Genomic DNA, 18,702 nt, shown 5'->3' with positions numbered 1-18,702 from the left:
ATAATATTTTGGATTGTGGGTTAAATTTTTAAATATTTGCACATAAATTATGAAGTGAAATCAGTGAATTGATAAATTTTTGTAAAATAAATAATTGCAATTGAATTTTTTAGGCATTTCTTTTGATATTCATTTCCTCAGAAGTTATTTTGAATGCTTTTTTGTTTTTTCTCCATCTTTTTTCTCCTTCTTTGAATTCATAACTTTTTTAGACTCTTTCAAATTATCCTTACCTTTTTTTGCAGAAGGCTTTTCTTTTGATGAATCCTTTTCTGCATCTTGCTTTTTGCTCGTTTTTGGTTTTTTCGGAACAACGGGCTTTTGCTGGACAACGTAGAATAACAATTCTTTGGCTTTAGCATGAAATGCCTGTGATTTTATGCGATGAGCCAAAATAGTCACGTTCTTTGCGATGAACAAGATGGATTGTTCAAGTGTATCTGCAAGGTCTTCTACTTCCTTTGCATTGGAGAAGAGAGACGAAGCAGACATGTCAGTAAACTTCCGAATGGAATCCTTCATGTTCTGGTTCAATGCAACTGGCATCAAAATGTTGTTGATCTTCAAAGTCTCTTTCCTTTCGTTTTCTTTTTGTTTGTCTTCTGCTGCAGCTGCATCAGTTGAAGATGCAGATGCTCCAATTTTGGTTATCAGGCGTACCACATTTATAATAACAGACAGAAGTTCAGTTGTGTCATTCGCCATTGAGAAGTATGGCAGCTTCATTGTCTCCTTTTTCTGAGTGTTTTTGCCTTTAACTTTTGGCTCTGCTTCGCTGTCAGCCTGACGATGAGGGAATGAAAGGCATCTCTGGACCGTCTTGAACAAGTACGGAAGAACATGGAACAGATCGGTCGGTGCTACCAAATGGGAAGAGAAAGAAGCTGCTTCTTCTGCATTCGACTCTTCTCCTTTCTCTGCAGCCTCTGGGGAAGCAGACAAAAGAGGAGTGACAAACACTCTTGTGAACAGAGAAAGTGTCTTCACACAGCGTGCATAGACAACTTCTTCTGCCTTTCTATTCATTCTGTTCCATGGGCACTGCACAAATGAATCAGCATTCATATGTCTGTCTTCTATTGCTTTCTTTTCGACATCATTCAATGCATGTTTTGGAAGTGCACAGTCAAACAATAATGGAAGCAAAACAAAGGCGAATGGAGTGAAGTTAACAAACAAGTCATTGAGAACAGGAATAGAAACAACGCTATTTGGTACAAGATGGCAGTTCAAGAAGAGATATCTGTACATTGGCAGTGCATGCGGAACAGAAAGAGCTCCAAAGAGCTTTGTCAATTCGCTTGGAACAACTGCCTGGCCTGACAGCTCAGCAAAAGCAGATGAGCCGACAGGCTGTGCCTTAATTGAGCCAAAACAAGAGAGCCATCTTTCAACTTTCTTGTCTGTTGCGTGTTGAGCAAATGAAAAAGATGCAGATGCGTAGTGCTGCAGTCCATCGCTGTTCAAGCAAACAGGCGGCTGAACAGGAAGAGAAGAGAGCACTCTTGCGAATGTGATGAAAACAGAATGAATGTTGCGCAGTTGCTTCGACGACGTGTTGCATAAAGTCAGAATGCATCGCTGGAGATTGTGTTGGATGCGACTGAATGTAGCAGCCACTTCTGAGATGCGTGCAAGCGCAGCTTCTTTTTTGCTGATCTTCATCTGTGGCGAATACAAACGCATGCACAATTCACCAGCTGCAGAAGATGATGCTCCAAATGGAATCATCTGCAATGAAGCAGCTGAAGCTGAGTCTTGTGAAAGCAGGCCGAACGATTTGAAAATCGGTGAAAGGAGCGAGCGGACAGTGAATCTTCTTGCAAACTCAGGTTGGAATGTAACGAGATGCTCCATAAAGTCGCGTATTGCTTTAGATACATCGAAGGAAGCTCCATGTCCGTGTGCTGTCTCTTCAAACGGGAGTGCTCTTGCCACGTCTTGCGACTGGCTCTGGATGAAGGCAACGAAGAACGAGATGTCGACGCACAAGTCGACTGAAAGGAACTGGGCAGCACAGTTTGTGATAGACGAGGAATGAAGAAAAGACGCCTCGGCGAAGTTGGAGGAGCCGTTCATAAACAAAATGGCTGGTGAAAGAATTGCATTGACACCTGTGTTGAGCAGGTCGATGGCGCGTGAACGAGCAATAAGAGTTCTCTGCTCGTCGATTTCATCTTCATCTTCCTCCTCAAACAAGTTACCATCATCGTCAAGATCATCGTCGTCGTCGTCGTCATTCTCATCATCATCGTCGTCGTCCAGATCATCTTCATTGTCTTCTACTCCTTCTTTTTTCTCTCCTTCACCATTCTTCTCTTCCTCCGCTTCAGTTGCCATTTCTCCCTTACTTCTTTTTCTCTTCTTCTTCGATAGCCGCTCAGCCATATCCTCCTCCAACTCTTCGTCTTCTTCATCCACCTTTCTGCTGCCTTTCTTCTTTCTTTGTGCTAACTCAGACTTCACCACCATTGCCAGCATGCGATTGTATGCATTTCGTGCCTTTTTGTGTGTGTCCAGATATTTCGTGTATTCTTCATCGTCCAATGAATTCAGTTCATTCAATGCTTCGCCTTCAGGATTCGTCTCAATCTCTTCTTTTTCAATTCTGTTCAGCTCATCTTCAATATCATTCAGCTGTTTGTCTTCTCCACTTTCATCATCATCGTCCTCCTCCTCCTCCTCCTCCTCTTCTTCCTCTTCTTCCTCATCTTCATCATCATCATCATCATCGTCGTCGTCGTCGTCGTCATCTTCGTCATCATCATCGCTGTCTTCATCATCATCCTCATCATCATCCTCACTTTCTTCTTTTTCTTTGACAATCTTTTTCTTTTGATCTTTTTTCTGTTTTTCTTTCCTTTGTTTCTTTTCCTTCTCATCTCCATTTTCGTCTTCTTCATCCTCTGAATGTCTGTACGAATGATGCTCATCGTGATTGTGATGATGTTCTTCGCTTTCTTCTTCAACTGCTCTGATGCTTTTGATAAATTCTGTGATCATCTTGAAATGCTCGTGTGTTGCCAGAAGAGGCGCAAGCTCAGCAAATATGCGGCAGGAGAAATCTAATCGCAATTTTAAATAAAACGAAAATTGAAATTAAAGATTTAAAAAAAAAAAGATGTTCATAGAAGAGAAAATGAATGTGTAATAGTTTTATTAAGTTGCACACCTCGTGTCCAGCTTTCTCTTTGATGGAGAAGATCCAAAAGAATACCCAAAATGCCAAACAGAATGTCTCCTGTTTGCTCTTCATTCATCGTTTCTTCTTCTTCACTCAATTCTGCTATCATATTCTGAGATGTTTCTGAAATAGCTTTGCCTTTCTCTTCTTCTTTTTGCCCTTTTTGCCCTTCTTCCTCCTCTTCTCCGCTTTCATCATCTTCTTCCATTTTGTCTGCGGTTTTGGATGTTTCTTTTGCTTCTTCTCCTTCTTTGCCTTCTTCTTTCTTGTTCTTATCTTTTCCTTTTGATTTGTCCTTTTTCGTTTTCTTCGGCTCTTTCACAGGAATAACCATCAGTTTCTGTGCTTCTTCCACTGTCAAAGAAACATTGTTTGCAAATGCTTGTATCACAGCATCTAATGATTCCTTTTCTTTCTCTTCAGAACTGTTTCCTTTGCCTTTGCCATCCGCTTTCTTGTTTGATTGAGCAGCAGAAGAAGAGGCTGTTGATTTATTGACTGATTCTGCAATTTCTTTGAAATGTGCAATGCAAAGTGGAAGGCAGCGGTTGAGCTCTTCCATCATTGCAAATCCAAGTGCCGGTCGTGCCTGATGAATCAGCAGAGCAGTGCACATGAAATAGCGAATGCCTCTCAATGCAAAATACAAAGTGTTGCACAACGTTGCATTTTGTGATGAAGACATAAAAGATGATGCAATATTGGTATAATATGGCAGTAGATCTCCATTGAACAGTTTGAGAAGCTTCAATCGCATCTCATTTTCATCTGCTGACAGTGACAGAACAGTGGCGCATGGCAGAGCTTGACTTCGCATCCATCCATTTCTCTCTTCTTTCTTTGGCTTCTGCTCGTTTGCAGCATTTTGTCCCTTTGTAGACTTCCTTTTTTTCTTTGAAGAGGTTTCATCTTCCTCGCCTCCGCTCTGCTGCTCAGAAGCAGCAGCCTTCAGTTCTTCGTCTGCACCGCTCCACATCATCTGCAGTCTCAACGCAATGGCTGTCCAATTCATCCACTTCGGATCTCCTTCAAACCTCACCGCAGACAAAGCACCTTTCTTTCTGTCTGTGTTCTCTTCAGCACTCTTCCCTGTGTTCTGCTTGCTGCTGCTGACAGAAAGTGCTCTTGACGCTGCTGTGTCGAGTGTGCTGAGAAGGCTGCTCAGCTGCTCTCGCGAATGCATCTGCATCTGGCGGAAGGGCAGACGCTGCATCTGAGCAGCAAAGGCAGGTGTCAAAAACGAAGGAGCATTTTGTGTGGCTGATGACTTCTTCGAGGAATCCGTTTGCTCCGATGACAAAATAGGAGCTTGAAGTGCTGCAATTAACTGGCGCATTCGACTGTTCACAACAGAAAACGCTTTTTCGAACTCTGTCCTTTTATTTTCTTCGCTTTCGTCTTCCTTCAAGCCATCTTTCTTCTCCTCTCCGCTCTTCTCCAGAAACGGGTTGAAGAATGCAAACATGATGATGATCCCGACAATCTCCATTGTCTGCTGGTAGCTCCTCTCCAGTGCGCTGTTCCTGGCCACCCAGCACAGCTCATCCACTCCTCTCGACGCAACTCTGCCATATACAAGCCTCAAATGGCGCAGATCACGCTGCTGGTCTCGCTCGTCTTCTGAGTCTATTTCGTCACTTTCACCTTCTTCTTCCGAACTGGATGCATCATCTTCATCAACCATTCTTCGCTTCCCTCCTGCTTTGACTGTGATGTGCTTTTTCTTGTCTTTTCCTTCCTTTCCTTCCTCTTTCTTTTCATCTTCTTCTTTTCCATCTTCGTTTTCCTCTTGCTCCTCTCCTTCGTTTTCTTCTTCCTTCAGCTTCTTCAACACTTCTTCATGTGAGTCAGTCAGAATTTGTGTTGTAAGTGGCTTTCTGATGAAGTATGTGATGATGTGCTGAATGTAAGTTCCGATTTCTGCTTCGCTGAAATACGGCAGCAAAGGATGAATGAACAGTGTTAGAGAAGACAGTCCAACGCCTCGTTCAACAAGAGCTGGAACGGAATGGAGAATGTGCTCATTGAATGCAGCAGCAAATGGAGACAATCCAGACAAAGAGCTGGAGGATGCAGAAGTTCCAGTTGAAGAAGCAGTCATCGAGCACAAAGTTGAAATTGTGTTCAGAAGAACTTGGGATGCTTCATGTATTGTGGCAGTTGATCTTTGTGGAATGGATTTGATGATGGACGACAAAATAGAGACAGGGAACAAAATTTGTGCAGAAGATGCTGGAATGAATATCTGATGTGTCGCCTTCTGTGCTGTTTCTGCCGAAGCAGCTGCACTTTTATCAGAAGAGATCGAAGAAAAGTTGTTTTGTCCTCTTATCATCAGCAGAAGATTCGACACTCCTTCGGCCACTTCCTTCTCGTGCTCAGAAATGGCAGCTGCATCCATTCCTCTCCTCTTCTTCTTCCCTTTTCCTCCCCGCTTTCCTTTCCTCTTCAGCTGCGACAATTCCACAGCAGACGTGACAACAGAGCTTGGCAGCTGTGGGAATGCATGTGCCACCAGCATCTGCAGCACCAGCACAACAAGATGTCGACGTTGTGGTGTTGAAGCATAAAGTGGCTGAAGAATTGACGTCGCAAGCGCCTTCACTCGTTCAGCTGCGATACGTTCTTCTGCCTCGCTGCCAGCTTGCACACACTCAGCTTGCTTAGACAGAAGCATCAAAGAACGAGACGATTTGCTTGCTTTTTGTTTGGTTTCTGCTGATGAAGTAGCTGAAGATGGAGCACCAGGGAAAGAGAACATCTGCTGGATGAGCTCATTCCACACGACATGGGCGTGAGGATGAGAGAATTCGTGTGACTCCATCAGAGCTGTCAGCAGATGCGGAATCACCTTCGGACTTACCAGAGACACCTCGTAGGCATTCGTTTTTTCTGTAATGTCCGCAACAGATTTTGCCGATGTCTGTGAAGATGATGAAGCAGAATTTGAAGCAGCTGTAGAAACAAGATTGAAGTGCCGCTGCAGATGCGATAAGATTGCGATATGTGAAGCAGAAAGCGAACGAATAGGAATGTTCAGAAGAGGCTTGATAAATGGTTCCACTGATCGGTGGTATAATTCAGCACTAATCTCGTTGCTGATTCCAATCACTGCTGCTGCGGCAGCTTGGGATGTGTTCGGGTGAAGTTTGATAAGAGATATAAGCTCTCTCAGAGATTGCCCAATGACTGTATCAGCGCTATTTTCAAGAACTTTCAAAACTTTAATCTGCTCCTTCATTTTATGTGCATCTCTTTCCTTTTGTTTACCTCGTTTTCCTCCTTGTGTATCGTCTTGTAATAGATCACGATGTCGTATTTCCGATGAACGAAATTCTTCTGAACCTTTTTCAATCAAAAGTCCAGAATTCCATAAACTTAATATGCAATAAAGACGACCAAAAACACAATCACGTTTTTCCTATTAAAAAATAAAATTTTTCAAATTGAAATAAAATTGAACAACGAATCGCGAATGAACAATACTTGTGTTTTCATGGTTGCATAATAAGGCAAAAGCTCGTACATTTCAACAAGAACTGATGATGGCGTTATGACAGATCGGAAAGAACTCAATAGCTTAAAAATAAAGCAAAAACAAATTATATTACAAATATAAATAGTCACGATTAGGTTAATATTTTATGCATGCATACTGTTGTTAATCCAACAGCAAAATTAATTCTTGTTTTATCATCATCAGAGCCTAAACCACTAATCAAACGAAAGCGTGCATAAATCAATTCAGAAGAATGATGCTCGTGTTTTCTCATTAATCCTATATGTGAATCAAGTTCATTGGGCTTTTGTTGCGAAGAAGTCTGATTTGTACTGGTCGAAGTTGTCTTTTGGTGTATTCTTGCTTGTCCCGATGCAACAATGCGGATCAACTTCTTTGTTGCTTCTAAACTTTGCTGTGATGTTCCGTTTGTATAATTCCAAAACAAATCAGCAATTGATAAGCCATTCTTTGAATGTTTTTTCTTTTCTTGCATAATTAGATATCAATTATTTACTTTATGATCTGAATATTCTGAAAATATCTTTCCAAAAAATAACTTTCACAAAAGCAAAGTGGTATTTCCAATAACACGACAAGCACAATATGATGAGAGAGTGATATCTTTTTAAGACTTCAATTGACGAATGGATATTAATAAATTTTATTTTTTTGGAAAAATTCTTTTTCAAAAAAAAAAATCAACAAAATAACATTGAATATTAAAAAAGTTGTCAAAATGATTATTTGATGAACAATTCCGTGAATTAAAGTTTGTTAGAAGTTGACTGTTTTTGAGATTATTGTTTTTCTCAAAATCAAAACAATAAAAACTAATTTATTTGATTAGTAACTTTTGTTTTTAAAACTTGACGAGTTCATCCAATTAAAAAGTGAGTAATTTCATCATTCATTGTTGTTGGTTGTTGTATCAATTTTTCTGAATCTGTTTTATTGATGATTTTGAGATAAAAGAAAATCTTCTTTTTCTCTATCTTAATAAAAGTCTGTTTTTAACAATTTTTGTTTTATTCAGAATATTAATTTTGATAGATGAGTTAATATTTCATGTTCGATTATCATTTTTTTCGGAACTGTTCATCAATTATTAAAAGATCGACAATTATAAAGCAATAATTTAATTTTTTAAAATAAGCAAGGTAAAACACTTTAAAGTGTTTAAAATTAAAATTGTATTTTTTTAAAGCAGATGTCTTCCGAACCTCGTGAAACTGCCGTTTACATGGCCAAACTGCAAGAGCAGTCTGAACGATTTGAAGGAATGTTTCTTCAATATATTTTTATATCAACGTATTTTCAAAATTGTTTTTACCAAATAATTGGAAATTTTTTATTTCTGATGTTTTTTAGAAATGGTTAAGAGCATGAAATCAGTTGCTGAAATGAATGTGGAATTGACAGTTGAGGAACGAAATTTGCTTTCTGTTGCATATAAAAATGTAATCGGAGCTCACCGTGCTTCGTGGAGAATTGTCTCTTCAATAGAGCAAAAGGAAGAGGCAAGAGGAAACGCACATCATTTGGAAATGATCAAAAACTATCGTGCAAAGATTGAAGAGGATCTCCAAAAGAATTGTGATGATATTCTCAATCTTCTTGATAACAATCTCATTCCAAGAGCAACAACTCCAGATGCCAAAGTTTACTACTACAAGATGAAGGGAGATTATTACCGTTATTTGACTGAATTTTTGGTCGATGATCCAAAGAAAAAAGCTGCTGACAATTCACATGAGGCATATGAATCGGCTACGGGAATTGCTGAATCAGACCTTCCTCCAACAAACCCCATTCGCCTTGGACTTGCGCTGAATTATTCGGTGTTTTATTATGAAATATTGGAGTCACCAGATCGTGCCTGCGCACTTGCAAAGAAGGCTTTTGACGATGCAATAGCTGAATTGGACACATTGAGCGAAGAGTCATATAAAGATTCAACGTTGATTATGCAACTTTTGAGAGATAACCTTTCACTGTGGACAACAGGTGCAGAAGATGATGAAGAAGGAAAAGATAAGCCAAATTGAGATATAAGAGAAATTTACAATTTTTTTACAAAATCGTATATTTTTTGAATCATTATATCACCTTCAATGTCTTAATTTTATTCTTTATGTTTTGTTGATAGTTATTTGCTATGTATGTATTGATAACAATGAATAATCAACATTTTCATATTTCTATTTTTCAATGAAATTTTAGTGAAGAATGAGAAAATGTCAATCAATTGCTTTGGAAAAAATGCTAAAGTAGAATTGTGCTGTTGATTGCAATGGTTCATTTTCATTAAACAAATGCGATGATTCCAGTATTTTATTGAGCAAATCCAAACAAAAGAACTCTTCTTTTCAGAAAAATAAAAATTATCGAGCAAATATTCTTCTTTTAAAAAATTGTGTTTCCATTAAGAATCGTTGACAGTTTACTAATTTTGTGCAAACGACAAAAAAAAACAGTGAAATGAATTTTTTATGAAATGAGAAATAACTTTGCTCTTCGAAACTGTGAAAACAGCCATCGAGCAAAAAATATCAGTCTTTCAAACATAACAAATTTTCGATTTTTTTCATCTTTTAACAAATAATTTCTTATTAGCCCCCTGTTTTAGATGTTTGGAACTACTGCTGTCATCATTTTCTTCTGAGTGCTTTTTTCCATCGGATATTTCAGAAATTTGATTGTGCTTTCTTTTCATAGGAATTTCGATTTCGTCCATTTCTTCTGATTCGTTAAATGCTTTCGCTAATTTTCTCTTTTTTGAATTGTGTTTAGATGCAATGTTCATCAATTGTAGCACTTTTGCTCCTTTTTCAGTTTCTGTATCAATCGTTGTCTTTATTCTTGCATCTCCTTTTTCAAGCTTCTTCTCCTTCGACTTTTCACTCTTAATTTTTGTAATGAGCGCTTCTCGCTCTTCATTGTATTTCTTTCCAAATGCAGAATCATTAAATTTCTGATAAGTGTGTTATTTAAAAAATCAATAAATAAACCGTTTCATTTCAGATATAATAAGTATTACTAAAGGAAATGAAGCATACCAATCCAGCAACAGCCCTTGCTGTTTCTACAGCCTTCAGATCTTCTGAAATGTAGTGATCGTCAACCTCTCCAAAATTCTATGTAAAAATATCATATTTTAATATTCTAAAAAGCACAAACTTTTAAACAAACAATATTCACACCTCCATCACTTTTCCCGTTTCCTTCTCAATGTTCTGCAACTTCTCAACCACAAACGGTGTAACAAACGAAATCGCAGCGCCTTTTCTTCCTGCACGTGCTGTTCTCCCGACTCTGTGGATGAAGTCTGCAGGCTCAAGAGGAAGATCATAGTTGATTACAAGTCGAACATTCGCGATATCCAACCCTCTTCCAGCAACATCTGTAGCAATCAAAAACGATATCCGGTTTTGTTTGAAACGTGTAAGCGTTGATTCTCTCTGAAACTGTGTCAGTCCACTGTGCAATGCAAGAGCCTTTATGTGGAGTTCTCTGAGGAAAAACGAGAGGAATACAGCTGTTCGCTTTTTGTTCACAAATATCAGTGCTTGGTCACCCATCGAGGGAGAAAAATCTGAAATGGCTGGAGGAAGTGGAGGGGCTGATGACGGAGATGATTCCGAAGATGACGACTGCTGAGATGACTTCCCCAAGAACGCCTTTGATTTTCTAATCATATCTTCCTTTGGCGCAAAAAATGAAGTTCGTTTTTTCTCTCCTCCAGGTTTAGATTGAGTTTGCACATCGTCATGATATGCATGCAAAATGTATTTCAGGAGAAAATATAGATAATTCTCTTTACTTCCAGCTGGAACAAACATATATCTCTCATCTAGCTTTTTAACAAGTTTCATTTCTTCATCTTCTCCTTGTTCTGTAAACAACATAATTTCCTTTTTCTTTGTTATCTTCCACTTCTTCAAATCTTTAAGAAATTGATCAGAGACAGTTGCTGAAAAGAACAATGTTTGCCTGTTGCTTCCACATGCATTGAAGATTGTGGTGAGATCATCAGAAAATTCTTCAGTAAGGAGAGAATCAGCTTCGTCGAGTACCAAAAATCTAATTCGTTGAAGATTCTCTTTCACTAAATCTCCACCAGCTGGAGATTTAATAAAACTGGATAAGCGTGCAGGAGTTGCAACAACTATGTGAGGAGCTTTTTGAAGATCATTAAACTGCTCCGAAATATCTGAATAAATAAATAAACTTATCAAAAAAAGAAAAACAGCAGACTGTTTCCCCCAATTGCAAGACATATGCGAACACTTAAAGATGCGCCAAATGCTCGAAATTGATCGGCAATTTGTGAAGCAAGTTCTCTTGAAAAAAAGGAATTGCAAATATTTAAGAAATTACAATATACAATTATAAAGAAAGAAATTCTAATCATTCTCTAACCTTGTGGGTGTAATTATTAATGCAAATATTCCGAATGGTTCTTGAGCAAGTTTTTGAAGAATTGGTAGAGCAAACGCAGCTGTTTTCCCACTTCCTGTTTTCGCGCACCCAATAACGTCTTTCCCTTTCAATATGTGGGGTATAGTTTCTTTCTGTACGTTAGTTGGTACCAATAATCTAAAATTTCTACATTGTTGGATAATTTCTGGAGATAAACCAAGTTCTTGCCAACTGGGTGTGAATGACATTTATAATGGAACATATTTTTCAATATCATTTTCTGGAATTTTATCTCACATAATTTAATTAAGTTCAGATAAGTTTTTTGAAAAAATGTTTTATTTCCAACATTTATTTTTCAAATAATTTAAACATTTTTTCTCCTCAATAATAACCTGTACAAGCGTTTCAAAAAGTAAATGTCATTTTTATGGCTAGAAACACTAACGCATACATTTACGATGTATAGAGTTAGTCCACTATTTCAATTCAAATGGACCGATGAGTTTCTTCAACATCTTTCTGACGATCTTGCTGCAAATTTCAAGGCTCTGATAAATGAATCAAAGTCTAGAATTGCTTCACAATTAACTCATGTTCTTATTGGTCGATTACCTCCTTTTGATCCTCAGTACAACAGTGGAATTGTAATTCGTGGAACTTCTTCAAGTTCAGACAGAGAAGATCCATTTTTAGCTATTCTTTGTGGAGGAAACAAAGAAGTAGCTTCCGTCCGCGGTTCTAGGTTTTTTTCTTGTTTTTTGTTACTTCTTTCATATTTGTTTTATTAAATTTGAAATATTCAGCTCATTTCCTTTATTATTGCTACGCGGTCATAAATTATTATCTGTTATGTTTCTTCATTGGTTGTGCATCACTTTTGATTGCGAAATTGTTCCGTTTCGTCTTTCTCCATTTGAAATTGAGGCTGTTGCAGAAAGAATTTTATGTTTTTCAATTCAAGAGGATAAGCCTCCTACGCCTGATCCTATAAATCCAGAGCACATAAGCGAGGCATTAGTTCCAAAATTTGAATATTTGAAAAGAAGACGATTTCGAACACCTCGTGCATTTTCATTTGTGTTTACACTTCCGGTGATGATGGGAATTAAAAGCCCAACTCAATGCAAGATTGATGTTCCTTCGGAGCAGATCATTGAACTCAGTAAAAGGCACGCATCTCCAACACTTCTAAGCATCATTTCTCAACCACCACATTTCTTTGCTTCTGTTTCATACAATTCATCAATTTTCTCTTCAGCTTCATCATCTTCACAAGCCTCTTCTGCTTCCACCTCCTCAGGAATCACTCCACCACCCACTTCCACACATCCATCAGGCTCTTCTCGATACGTTGCACCAGCGCGAGATCTTCTTCAAAGCTTCGCCGCTTCACGCAGAGTGGACGAGCACTCTGCACTTGCAGAAGACAGGAGAGGAAGACCGGATGCAATGTCTCCCTCATTCAGTGTGTCTTCAGGAGATGTTGAGTCATTTCATTCAGAAAGCGAAATTACCATCGGAACACTTCAACACGCAATCACTTTAAAACGAAAGCGGAACTTGATGATGAAGAAGCTATTATTTGATGACTTGGACGATTTGCCATCATTTGACGAAGACGGAGAAAGCGAAAGTCAGCAGAATTTGGGGCAGAGCAGAAGAAAACAAGAAGAAAGGAAAGAAGACGAAGATACTGCAGACAGTTTGGATGCCATGAAGGACGAATCTGCTCTTCTTTATCAAAAACTGCTAGCTGAGCTGGAAAAAGAAGAAGAAGCAGAAATTATCTCATCTGGCAAAGGTGAAGAAGAAAGAGAAGGAAGTTATGCAACTGACTCTGATGGCAGCAGAGCCAAAAGTGCAAGTCGATCAGCTTTTGATACAAGCGAATCGGATGAAGATGCTGACATCACCAGCAATTCCTACTTTGAGGCATTGCGAAAGGCGAACGAAACGCCCATTCTGGATGAGATCGTGAAGAACATAACAGGCGCCTCGGCAATCGACTTCAATCAGCTTCAGCTTATTCTTGTGTCATCCCCGCTCGTTACTCTCTCGAGTGACGGGAGACTCAAGTTCTACAGCACAGAGGGAATAAGAAGGACGTTGTTGTGTCTTGTTGAGCTTGCTTAACACATCACATTGCTTTCTTCATTTTCTGACAACTTCTCTCCAACTTGTTGAAAAGCTATTATCTTTTCTTTATAATTGTAATGAATCTTTTATCCGTCTTTTTTATCTTTTAACTTTATTAATAATTGTTGCATCTTACTGGATTTAAACTTTCATTTCACTTTATTTTTTTAGTGTGAGTTTCTGTTTATGTTTGTTGAAAAAGACAATACAAAATTTCATTTTTGATTCGATGATTGTTTTTGGAAACATAGCAGCATAAAATACTTGTGAAGAAAAAAGAAAGTGAGTTCAATTGAATATAAAAAGGAATCACATAAAATATGAAAAAGAAAGAAAGAAAACTCTTCCCGGTGAAGCGAATGATCCAAAACATATGTGTCGATTTTTGAATAGCAAAACTTTTCTTTCATTATTAACAGCTAATGACAAAATTATGTAAAAACAAAATAAAATACTCTTAATTACTGATGCCACTCTTTCTCCTCTCACTCACTCACTCACACACACACACACTCTCTCTCTCTCTCTTCAGGCTTATCAAAAACCTAAAAACCATCATCTTCTTTCTCCTCCTTGCACTTCATGCACTTTATGCGAGCTTCTCCTTCTCGTTGCTCTCAAAGTCGAGGTTGTTCCTTTCTTCCTCATCAATCAATTCTTTGAAGCTCAATGGCTCAAAGTCTCTTCCGGTTGCTTTGTAAAACTTGTTCTGCAGCTCCACCCAGTGCAACCTCAGACAATGCAAAAAGGCTGACAGACCTTCCATCGCCAGCAGAATACCAATCGTCGCCACCAGCCACACTGCCACACCCAGCGCTGCTCCGAAGAAGCCAGCAATTTCGCCTGCTTTGATCATTCCGTAGTCGAAGAAGACCTCCGCCAGCTGTCCGTGTGCCAGCGAAAGCGCCCAGAGACGGAGGTAGGAGGCTGTGTTACTCACGCACGAGAGAGAGAACTCGATAGTCTCAATCATCTGGTGCACACACATCTCTCCAATGTTGAACTCTTCCTCTTCGTCATCGTCTTCACCACCTTCTGCCGCACGTGAGGCTGCAGCAGATGATCCAATCGAAGACGAAGATGATGCACTTTGAGACACTTCGTTTGTGGCTGCTGTTGAAGAAGCAGAAGCAGAAGCAGACAAGTTGCCTGGCTTCGCTCCGTCAAGCGATTCGTATCCGCCAGAAGCTGCCTGAGCTTTCTTTGCTTTGCCTTCTTTGATGTGCTGATAGATCAAAATGGCTGGCTTAGGAATGAGCATCCAAGGGATGGAGATCACAATCAACAGAAGCAGGAACCGCTGCACCTGGTCTTGTCCTGGGTAGAGCTTCTCATTTGGCGGGATGTCTTCGTTGAAGGCGAGGAACATGTTGATCATCGTTCGAATGAGCATAGGAGCAGTCTGCGGGTCCTTCGCAAACAGCCACTTGTAGATGATCATGAAGTCCATGTATCCGAACATGGCTGTCATCAGAATGATCTGAGGGATAAACTCACAATACAAGTTGACTTTGTTCTTGAAATACACATCGTTTGCCCCTTTGAAGAGGATTCCTACAATCATGTGTGCGACTCCAATGATGACAGACAGTTTCATCTTGATTGAATTAGAGAAGATCAGATTGTTTGTGCATTGACGCCAAATCTGATAAAAAGATAAAAATATATTTGGGTATGGTTCAAGATAAACATGAAAAAAAAAATATTTTTCCAAAATTAAAGATTTATTATAATAATAGGCAAATAACACACTGGATCGAATCCTAAGAAGTATGTGTATTTCTTCTGGCAGACGTTCGTTTCTGGGTCGCAGTCGTACGAAGAGCCGAAGAAGTTCATTGAGAGCGAGAAGCATTCGTTGTACATCAGCCCTGTGAAGACTGCCCAGAGGCCCATAAACACAAGCATGTACCGCCCGACATAGAGATACTCAACCAGATCGTTCATTCCCTTCCCCATCTTCTTCTCAAACAGCACAAAGAACAGACCCACCAGAAACAGGAGGATGCCATGGCCAAAGTCCCCAAACATAATTGCAAACAGGAACGGAAACGTAACAAATGTGATCATTCCTGGATTCACCTCGCGGTAGTCGGCTGTTCCGTACGCATTCACAATCGCCTGGAATGCCTGTGTCACTTTTGTCGTCCGGATGAACGTGGGTGGAGGACGTGAGCGTCTCTTTCGCATCTCTCTCCGCTTTCGCTCAGCAACAGCTGCATCCAAATGTGCAATGGCAAGAGGCCTTTCGTCTTCTTCTCCATCGACCATTGGCGCAACCACTGTCACTTCATCTCCTTCTGTCGGCCCAACAGGCACTGTGTTCTCAACATCTACCATCTTCCCATTCTCTGCATGGGACTTGATGATGTGGGCAATGGATGGTACTGAAGATGATGATGCAATAGAAGCTCTATGGAGAGCATCCTGCAGATCAGACAAGGAGCGTGTGGGAACCCATCCTTCACCTACAAGGCATTTGGAGATGGTGTCATTAGAGAATTTGTTCAGTGTGTGGAAGAGCTGCTTCTCGCTGATCACAAACGCTGTCCACTGATTCAAGTCGCGACGGATGTGGTCGAGTAATTCGTTCAGTGTGGCTTCTGTTTTGTTGATCACAGTTTTGATATCAGCCAGACGTGCTTCGATTTCTGTCAGCATCGCTTCTCTTTCAGCCTCACTCTCTCTGATTGTGTACACAGACGCAGAAAGAGATTCAGCAATTCGGATAATCCTGTTTCTTGTGAATTCTCCGCTGAAGAATACAACAAACACTTCCTTGTCAATTGGATTGCTCTAATAAAGAAAAGCATCGCAAACAAACAATTTTTTTTATGATAATATAAGTAACAACAAACAGAGCTTGCATCGAGAGTTTTCTCTTCAATTGGGACTGTATTGACAAAAACGTTTCCTCTTGTAACAACATAGCACATCCTTTGGAATGTTTCGATCTTTGTTTTTGGAATAACTCCAGCGATGAAGCTACGTTTAAAAAGAAAGAAAGAAAAATTAATTATTTTGCGTATTGAAATTATGCAAACCCTATTTTAACATTCATGGCAGAACTACTTGTTGATTGGTAGGCCAATGGTTGTTTGTCTGTTTCGAGAATAGGTTGTTTATCGAAGAAGCTTGCTCCAAGTTTTAGCACATGCCTGAGTTCGATCAGTTCGTTTTCATGTCGCTTAAATGCTTCCAGATTGATATTATGTTCACGAAGTTGAGTATCGATATCTTCAAATTGAGCTTCGAGATCAGAAAAAGAAAATTGCTGCAACGTCGAATCATCAACAACTTCAAGACGTGCGCGAACAACCTGAGCACGGAAGTATCGCAGATGACGCTGCATCTCATCACAACGTTTAATTTCTCCAATGAACTCCCTTTTGTTTGAGTTCAGGGAGGGATTCATATCTTCAAAATGTACAATGCCAAGTTTTCCTAATTCGTGTATGGTTTGATATGCTAGTGTTGCAAAATATCAAACAAGAAAATTTGAACCAGTTTTCATGCAAATTACAAAAAGAAAACAAGTAACCTGCTTCTCTTGGAAACACAAATTGAAGATAATCCATTGGTTCGCTACGGAACATATGGATTTCTTGACCTGTGGTGTCCTTGAAGCGAGACATGAAATCAGACATTTTCCCAAAGATCAATTTACCCATTTATTTCTATTAGAATCAATATTTACTCAGAAGATGAGCTCTGCTTATCAAAAGGCTGGAAATTCACCTTTGGACCAACGTCTTACAACGATACAGATGCGTATAAAGGATCTGTTGAACGATATACAGAATCTAAATTCGTTTGATTTTTAATAATTTTGTATACGCTTTTAAAGAAGTAATGCTTGTATATACGACAAATTTTCTTTATTTGCAGTAAAAGTCCAAACATTGAAGAAGTTAAGCAATCAATAATGTCTAGGTTAAGGCAATACGGTTTGATATTTTTTTTTTGTTGAGATCAAAACTTCGTATTTCTAATTTTTTGATAGAAACTGAATTAAGCAGACTCAGAGCAGATGTTAAAGGGAAAGGAAACTTACAGATGAGATTTGACCAAATTCAGCAATCATTTTCCTCGGCCCAGAAAGCATATGACAACAAGATCCAAATTCTTGCGAGGCGCGAAGCCAAAGGTGGAATGAATACAGCCATAAAATATGGAATGACACAGTATATATCGATATAATTATTATCTCAAATGGTTGATGCCTTTTTTCCTTTAATGTTTTGTTTAGAGAAGAAATAGCTGCTCAAAAGGCACAGTGTGATTTCACTTTTTTGATGATTTTCTGAATTTTTAATTCAATAATGTTCTTAGACAGGAACAAGAAGCAATGATGCAGCAACAAGCTAATTATCAAGCATCTATCCTTGAAGATAGAGAAAAGCAATTTAAAGAAATTCATGTTTGTAAAAATCTGTTTATTTGCATTCATTTATATTAAAACGTAATTAATTTACAAAAAATTTTTTACAGAGGGATATTGTTTTGGTTAGAGAAGCTACACAAGATATGAATCAAATGCTTAACGAACAAACTGAACAGCTTTGTTTGTAATTATTTATGAGTATTATTGTGATTGTCTTTAAAATGTGAATATGATTTATTTTAAAAAATGTTATTGATATGTAATAATTATTTTTAATATTACCTGTTTAACTTATGTAAGTGCTTGCAAGCGATAATTCATACAAAGCATCGCAGAATGTTGAAGCTGGTGTGACTGAACTGAAAAAAGCTGACAAATACGACAGAAAGTCGAGAAGGAAGCTGTGCATTCTTCTTCTGATTGTTGTCTTGGTTGTTGTGGCTGTTGCTTTGATTGTCTTTTTCACAGTCAGGAAAAAGTAGAGTTTCATTTGGTTTATGTTTATTTGAGAGTTGATTGCTGGTGATGCTTTAACGCGTTTTACTAGCTCGAAATTTTCTTTGAATCGTCTTGATTATTTTTTTCAAACGAAATTCTCTGTTAAATTGCTGTTTTGTCTTTTTCTCCAATATTTCAATTTATATTTCGATTATCTCTGTCATTTTGTCATATATTTTAATAATCATTCACTTCAAGCTCTTTCTTAATTCTTTGGCTTTCTTCATTTATACCGGCTCATTCCTTTCTTTTCACTTCCCCCGAGGGTTGAGTTTTATTTGTTTCTTCTGATTGTTTTCTTATGCAAGCGAGAATCAAGTAAAAAAAATTTCCAGAAGGATTCAAACGAATTTGATAACTTCAATTTTCATCAGACAAATCAATACATATTCTTTGACCTGTTTTGAATTGCAACCAAAAAATTAAAATAAAAAAATTATCTTTTGTTGACTTTGGTGCATCTCCATTTTCGAAGTAATGAATTTGACGCAACCAAAATATGAAGAATTATTAAAAATTTTAAAATGAATAAAATTATTAATAAAAAATGAATATAAAAAAGAAGCAAATAAAAGA

General features: G+C 38.5%; 6 protein-coding genes across 6 annotated transcripts; 3 read left to right on the top strand and 3 right to left on the bottom strand.

The window, feature by feature from the left end:
• Positions 1-13: 13 nt before the first annotated feature.
• MONOS_1285 (putative DNA polymerase phi) lies at positions 14-7,183 on the bottom strand. Its single transcript, XM_067865503.1, has 4 exons — positions 6,841-7,183; positions 6,671-6,763; positions 3,173-6,605; positions 14-3,065 (listed from the first exon to the last, which is right to left on the bottom strand). The coding sequence occupies exons 1-4, from the start codon at positions 7,177-7,179 to the stop codon at positions 145-147; spliced, it is 6,786 nt and encodes a 2,261-aa protein (XP_067719482.1). The 5' UTR covers positions 7,180-7,183; the 3' UTR covers positions 14-144.
• Positions 7,184-8,068: 885 nt separating this feature from the next.
• Positions 8,069-8,879, top strand: MONOS_1286 (putative 14-3-3 protein sigma, gamma, zeta, beta; the record flags this gene model as incomplete). The annotated part of the gene is made up of 1 exon (XM_067865514.1): positions 8,069-8,879. One exon carries the CDS (start codon positions 8,069-8,071, stop codon positions 8,729-8,731), a length of 663 nt encoding a protein of 220 aa, XP_067719481.1. The 3' UTR covers positions 8,732-8,879.
• Positions 8,880-9,110: 231 nt separating this feature from the next.
• On the bottom strand, positions 9,111-11,354 carry MONOS_1287 (putative ATP-dependent RNA helicase). The gene is made up of 5 exons (XM_067865525.1): positions 11,106-11,354; positions 10,941-11,026; positions 9,887-10,896; positions 9,743-9,820; positions 9,111-9,657 (listed from the first exon to the last, which is right to left on the bottom strand). The coding sequence occupies exons 1-5, from the start codon at positions 11,351-11,353 to the stop codon at positions 9,271-9,273; spliced, it is 1,809 nt and encodes a 602-aa protein (XP_067719480.1). The 5' UTR covers position 11,354; the 3' UTR covers positions 9,111-9,270.
• A 97-nt stretch (positions 11,355-11,451) lies between these two features.
• MONOS_1288 (uncharacterized protein) lies at positions 11,452-13,469 on the top strand. Its single transcript, XM_067865537.1, has 2 exons — positions 11,452-11,850; positions 11,912-13,469. Exons 1-2 carry the CDS (start codon positions 11,525-11,527, stop codon positions 13,239-13,241), a joined length of 1,656 nt encoding a protein of 551 aa, XP_067719479.1. The 5' UTR covers positions 11,452-11,524; the 3' UTR covers positions 13,242-13,469.
• Positions 13,462-16,915, bottom strand: MONOS_1289 (putative vacuolar proton ATPase 100-kDa subunit; the record flags this gene model as incomplete). Its single annotated transcript, XM_067865546.1, has 5 exons — positions 13,462-14,889; positions 14,997-16,040; positions 16,103-16,229; positions 16,289-16,712; positions 16,786-16,915. 5 exons carry the CDS (start codon positions 16,913-16,915, stop codon positions 13,834-13,836), a joined length of 2,781 nt encoding a protein of 926 aa, XP_067719478.1. The 3' UTR covers positions 13,462-13,833.
• Positions 16,916-16,948: 33 nt separating this feature from the next.
• Positions 16,949-18,110, top strand: MONOS_1290 (Endosomal syntaxin A; the record flags this gene model as incomplete). Its single annotated transcript, XM_067865558.1, has 7 exons — positions 16,949-17,055; positions 17,133-17,191; positions 17,248-17,428; positions 17,494-17,520; positions 17,577-17,664; positions 17,736-17,808; positions 17,929-18,110. The coding sequence occupies 7 exons, from the start codon at positions 16,949-16,951 to the stop codon at positions 18,108-18,110; spliced, it is 717 nt and encodes a 238-aa protein (XP_067719477.1).
• Positions 18,111-18,702: the final 592 nt, after the last annotated feature.

The sequence above is a fragment of the Monocercomonoides exilis genome (genome assembly GCF_001643675.1).
Source record: "Monocercomonoides exilis strain PA203 chromosome Unknown scaffold62-463630, whole genome shotgun sequence".
In the NCBI taxonomy this organism is placed as follows: domain Eukaryota; phylum Preaxostyla; order Oxymonadida; family Polymastigidae; genus Monocercomonoides; species Monocercomonoides exilis.
Note: the sequence above shows the minus strand (reverse complement) of the source record. Positions and strands in the feature narration are given on the sequence as shown.

Excerpts from the sequence above, each read along its gene's own strand:
- MONOS_1285 (XM_067865503.1), bottom strand. The coding sequence starts at position 7,179 with ATGCAAGAAAAGAAAAAACATTCAAAGAATGGCTTATCAATTGCTGAT. Across the intron at positions 6,764-6,840 it reads TTGCTGTTGGATTAACAACA|CTATTGAGTTCTTTCCGATC; the intron begins GTATGCATGCAT and ends TTTATTTTTAAG. Across the intron at positions 6,606-6,670 it reads ATGCAACCATGAAAACACAA|GAAAAACGTGATTGTGTTTT; the intron begins GTATTGTTCATT and ends ATTTTTTAATAG.
- MONOS_1287 (XM_067865525.1), bottom strand. The coding sequence starts at position 11,353 with ATGTCATTCACACCCAGTTGGCAAGAACTTGGTTTATCTCCAGAAATT. Across the intron at positions 9,821-9,886 it reads AAACGGGAAAAGTGATGGAG|AATTTTGGAGAGGTTGACGA; the intron begins GTGTGAATATTG and ends ATTTTTACATAG. Across the intron at positions 9,658-9,742 it reads CAAGGGCTGTTGCTGGATTG|AAATTTAATGATTCTGCATT; the intron begins GTATGCTTCATT and ends CACACTTATCAG.
- MONOS_1288 (XM_067865537.1), top strand. The coding sequence starts at position 11,525 with ATGTCATTTTTATGGCTAGAAACACTAACGCATACATTTACGATGTAT. Across the intron at positions 11,851-11,911 it reads GCTTCCGTCCGCGGTTCTAG|CTCATTTCCTTTATTATTGC; the intron begins GTTTTTTTCTTG and ends TGAAATATTCAG.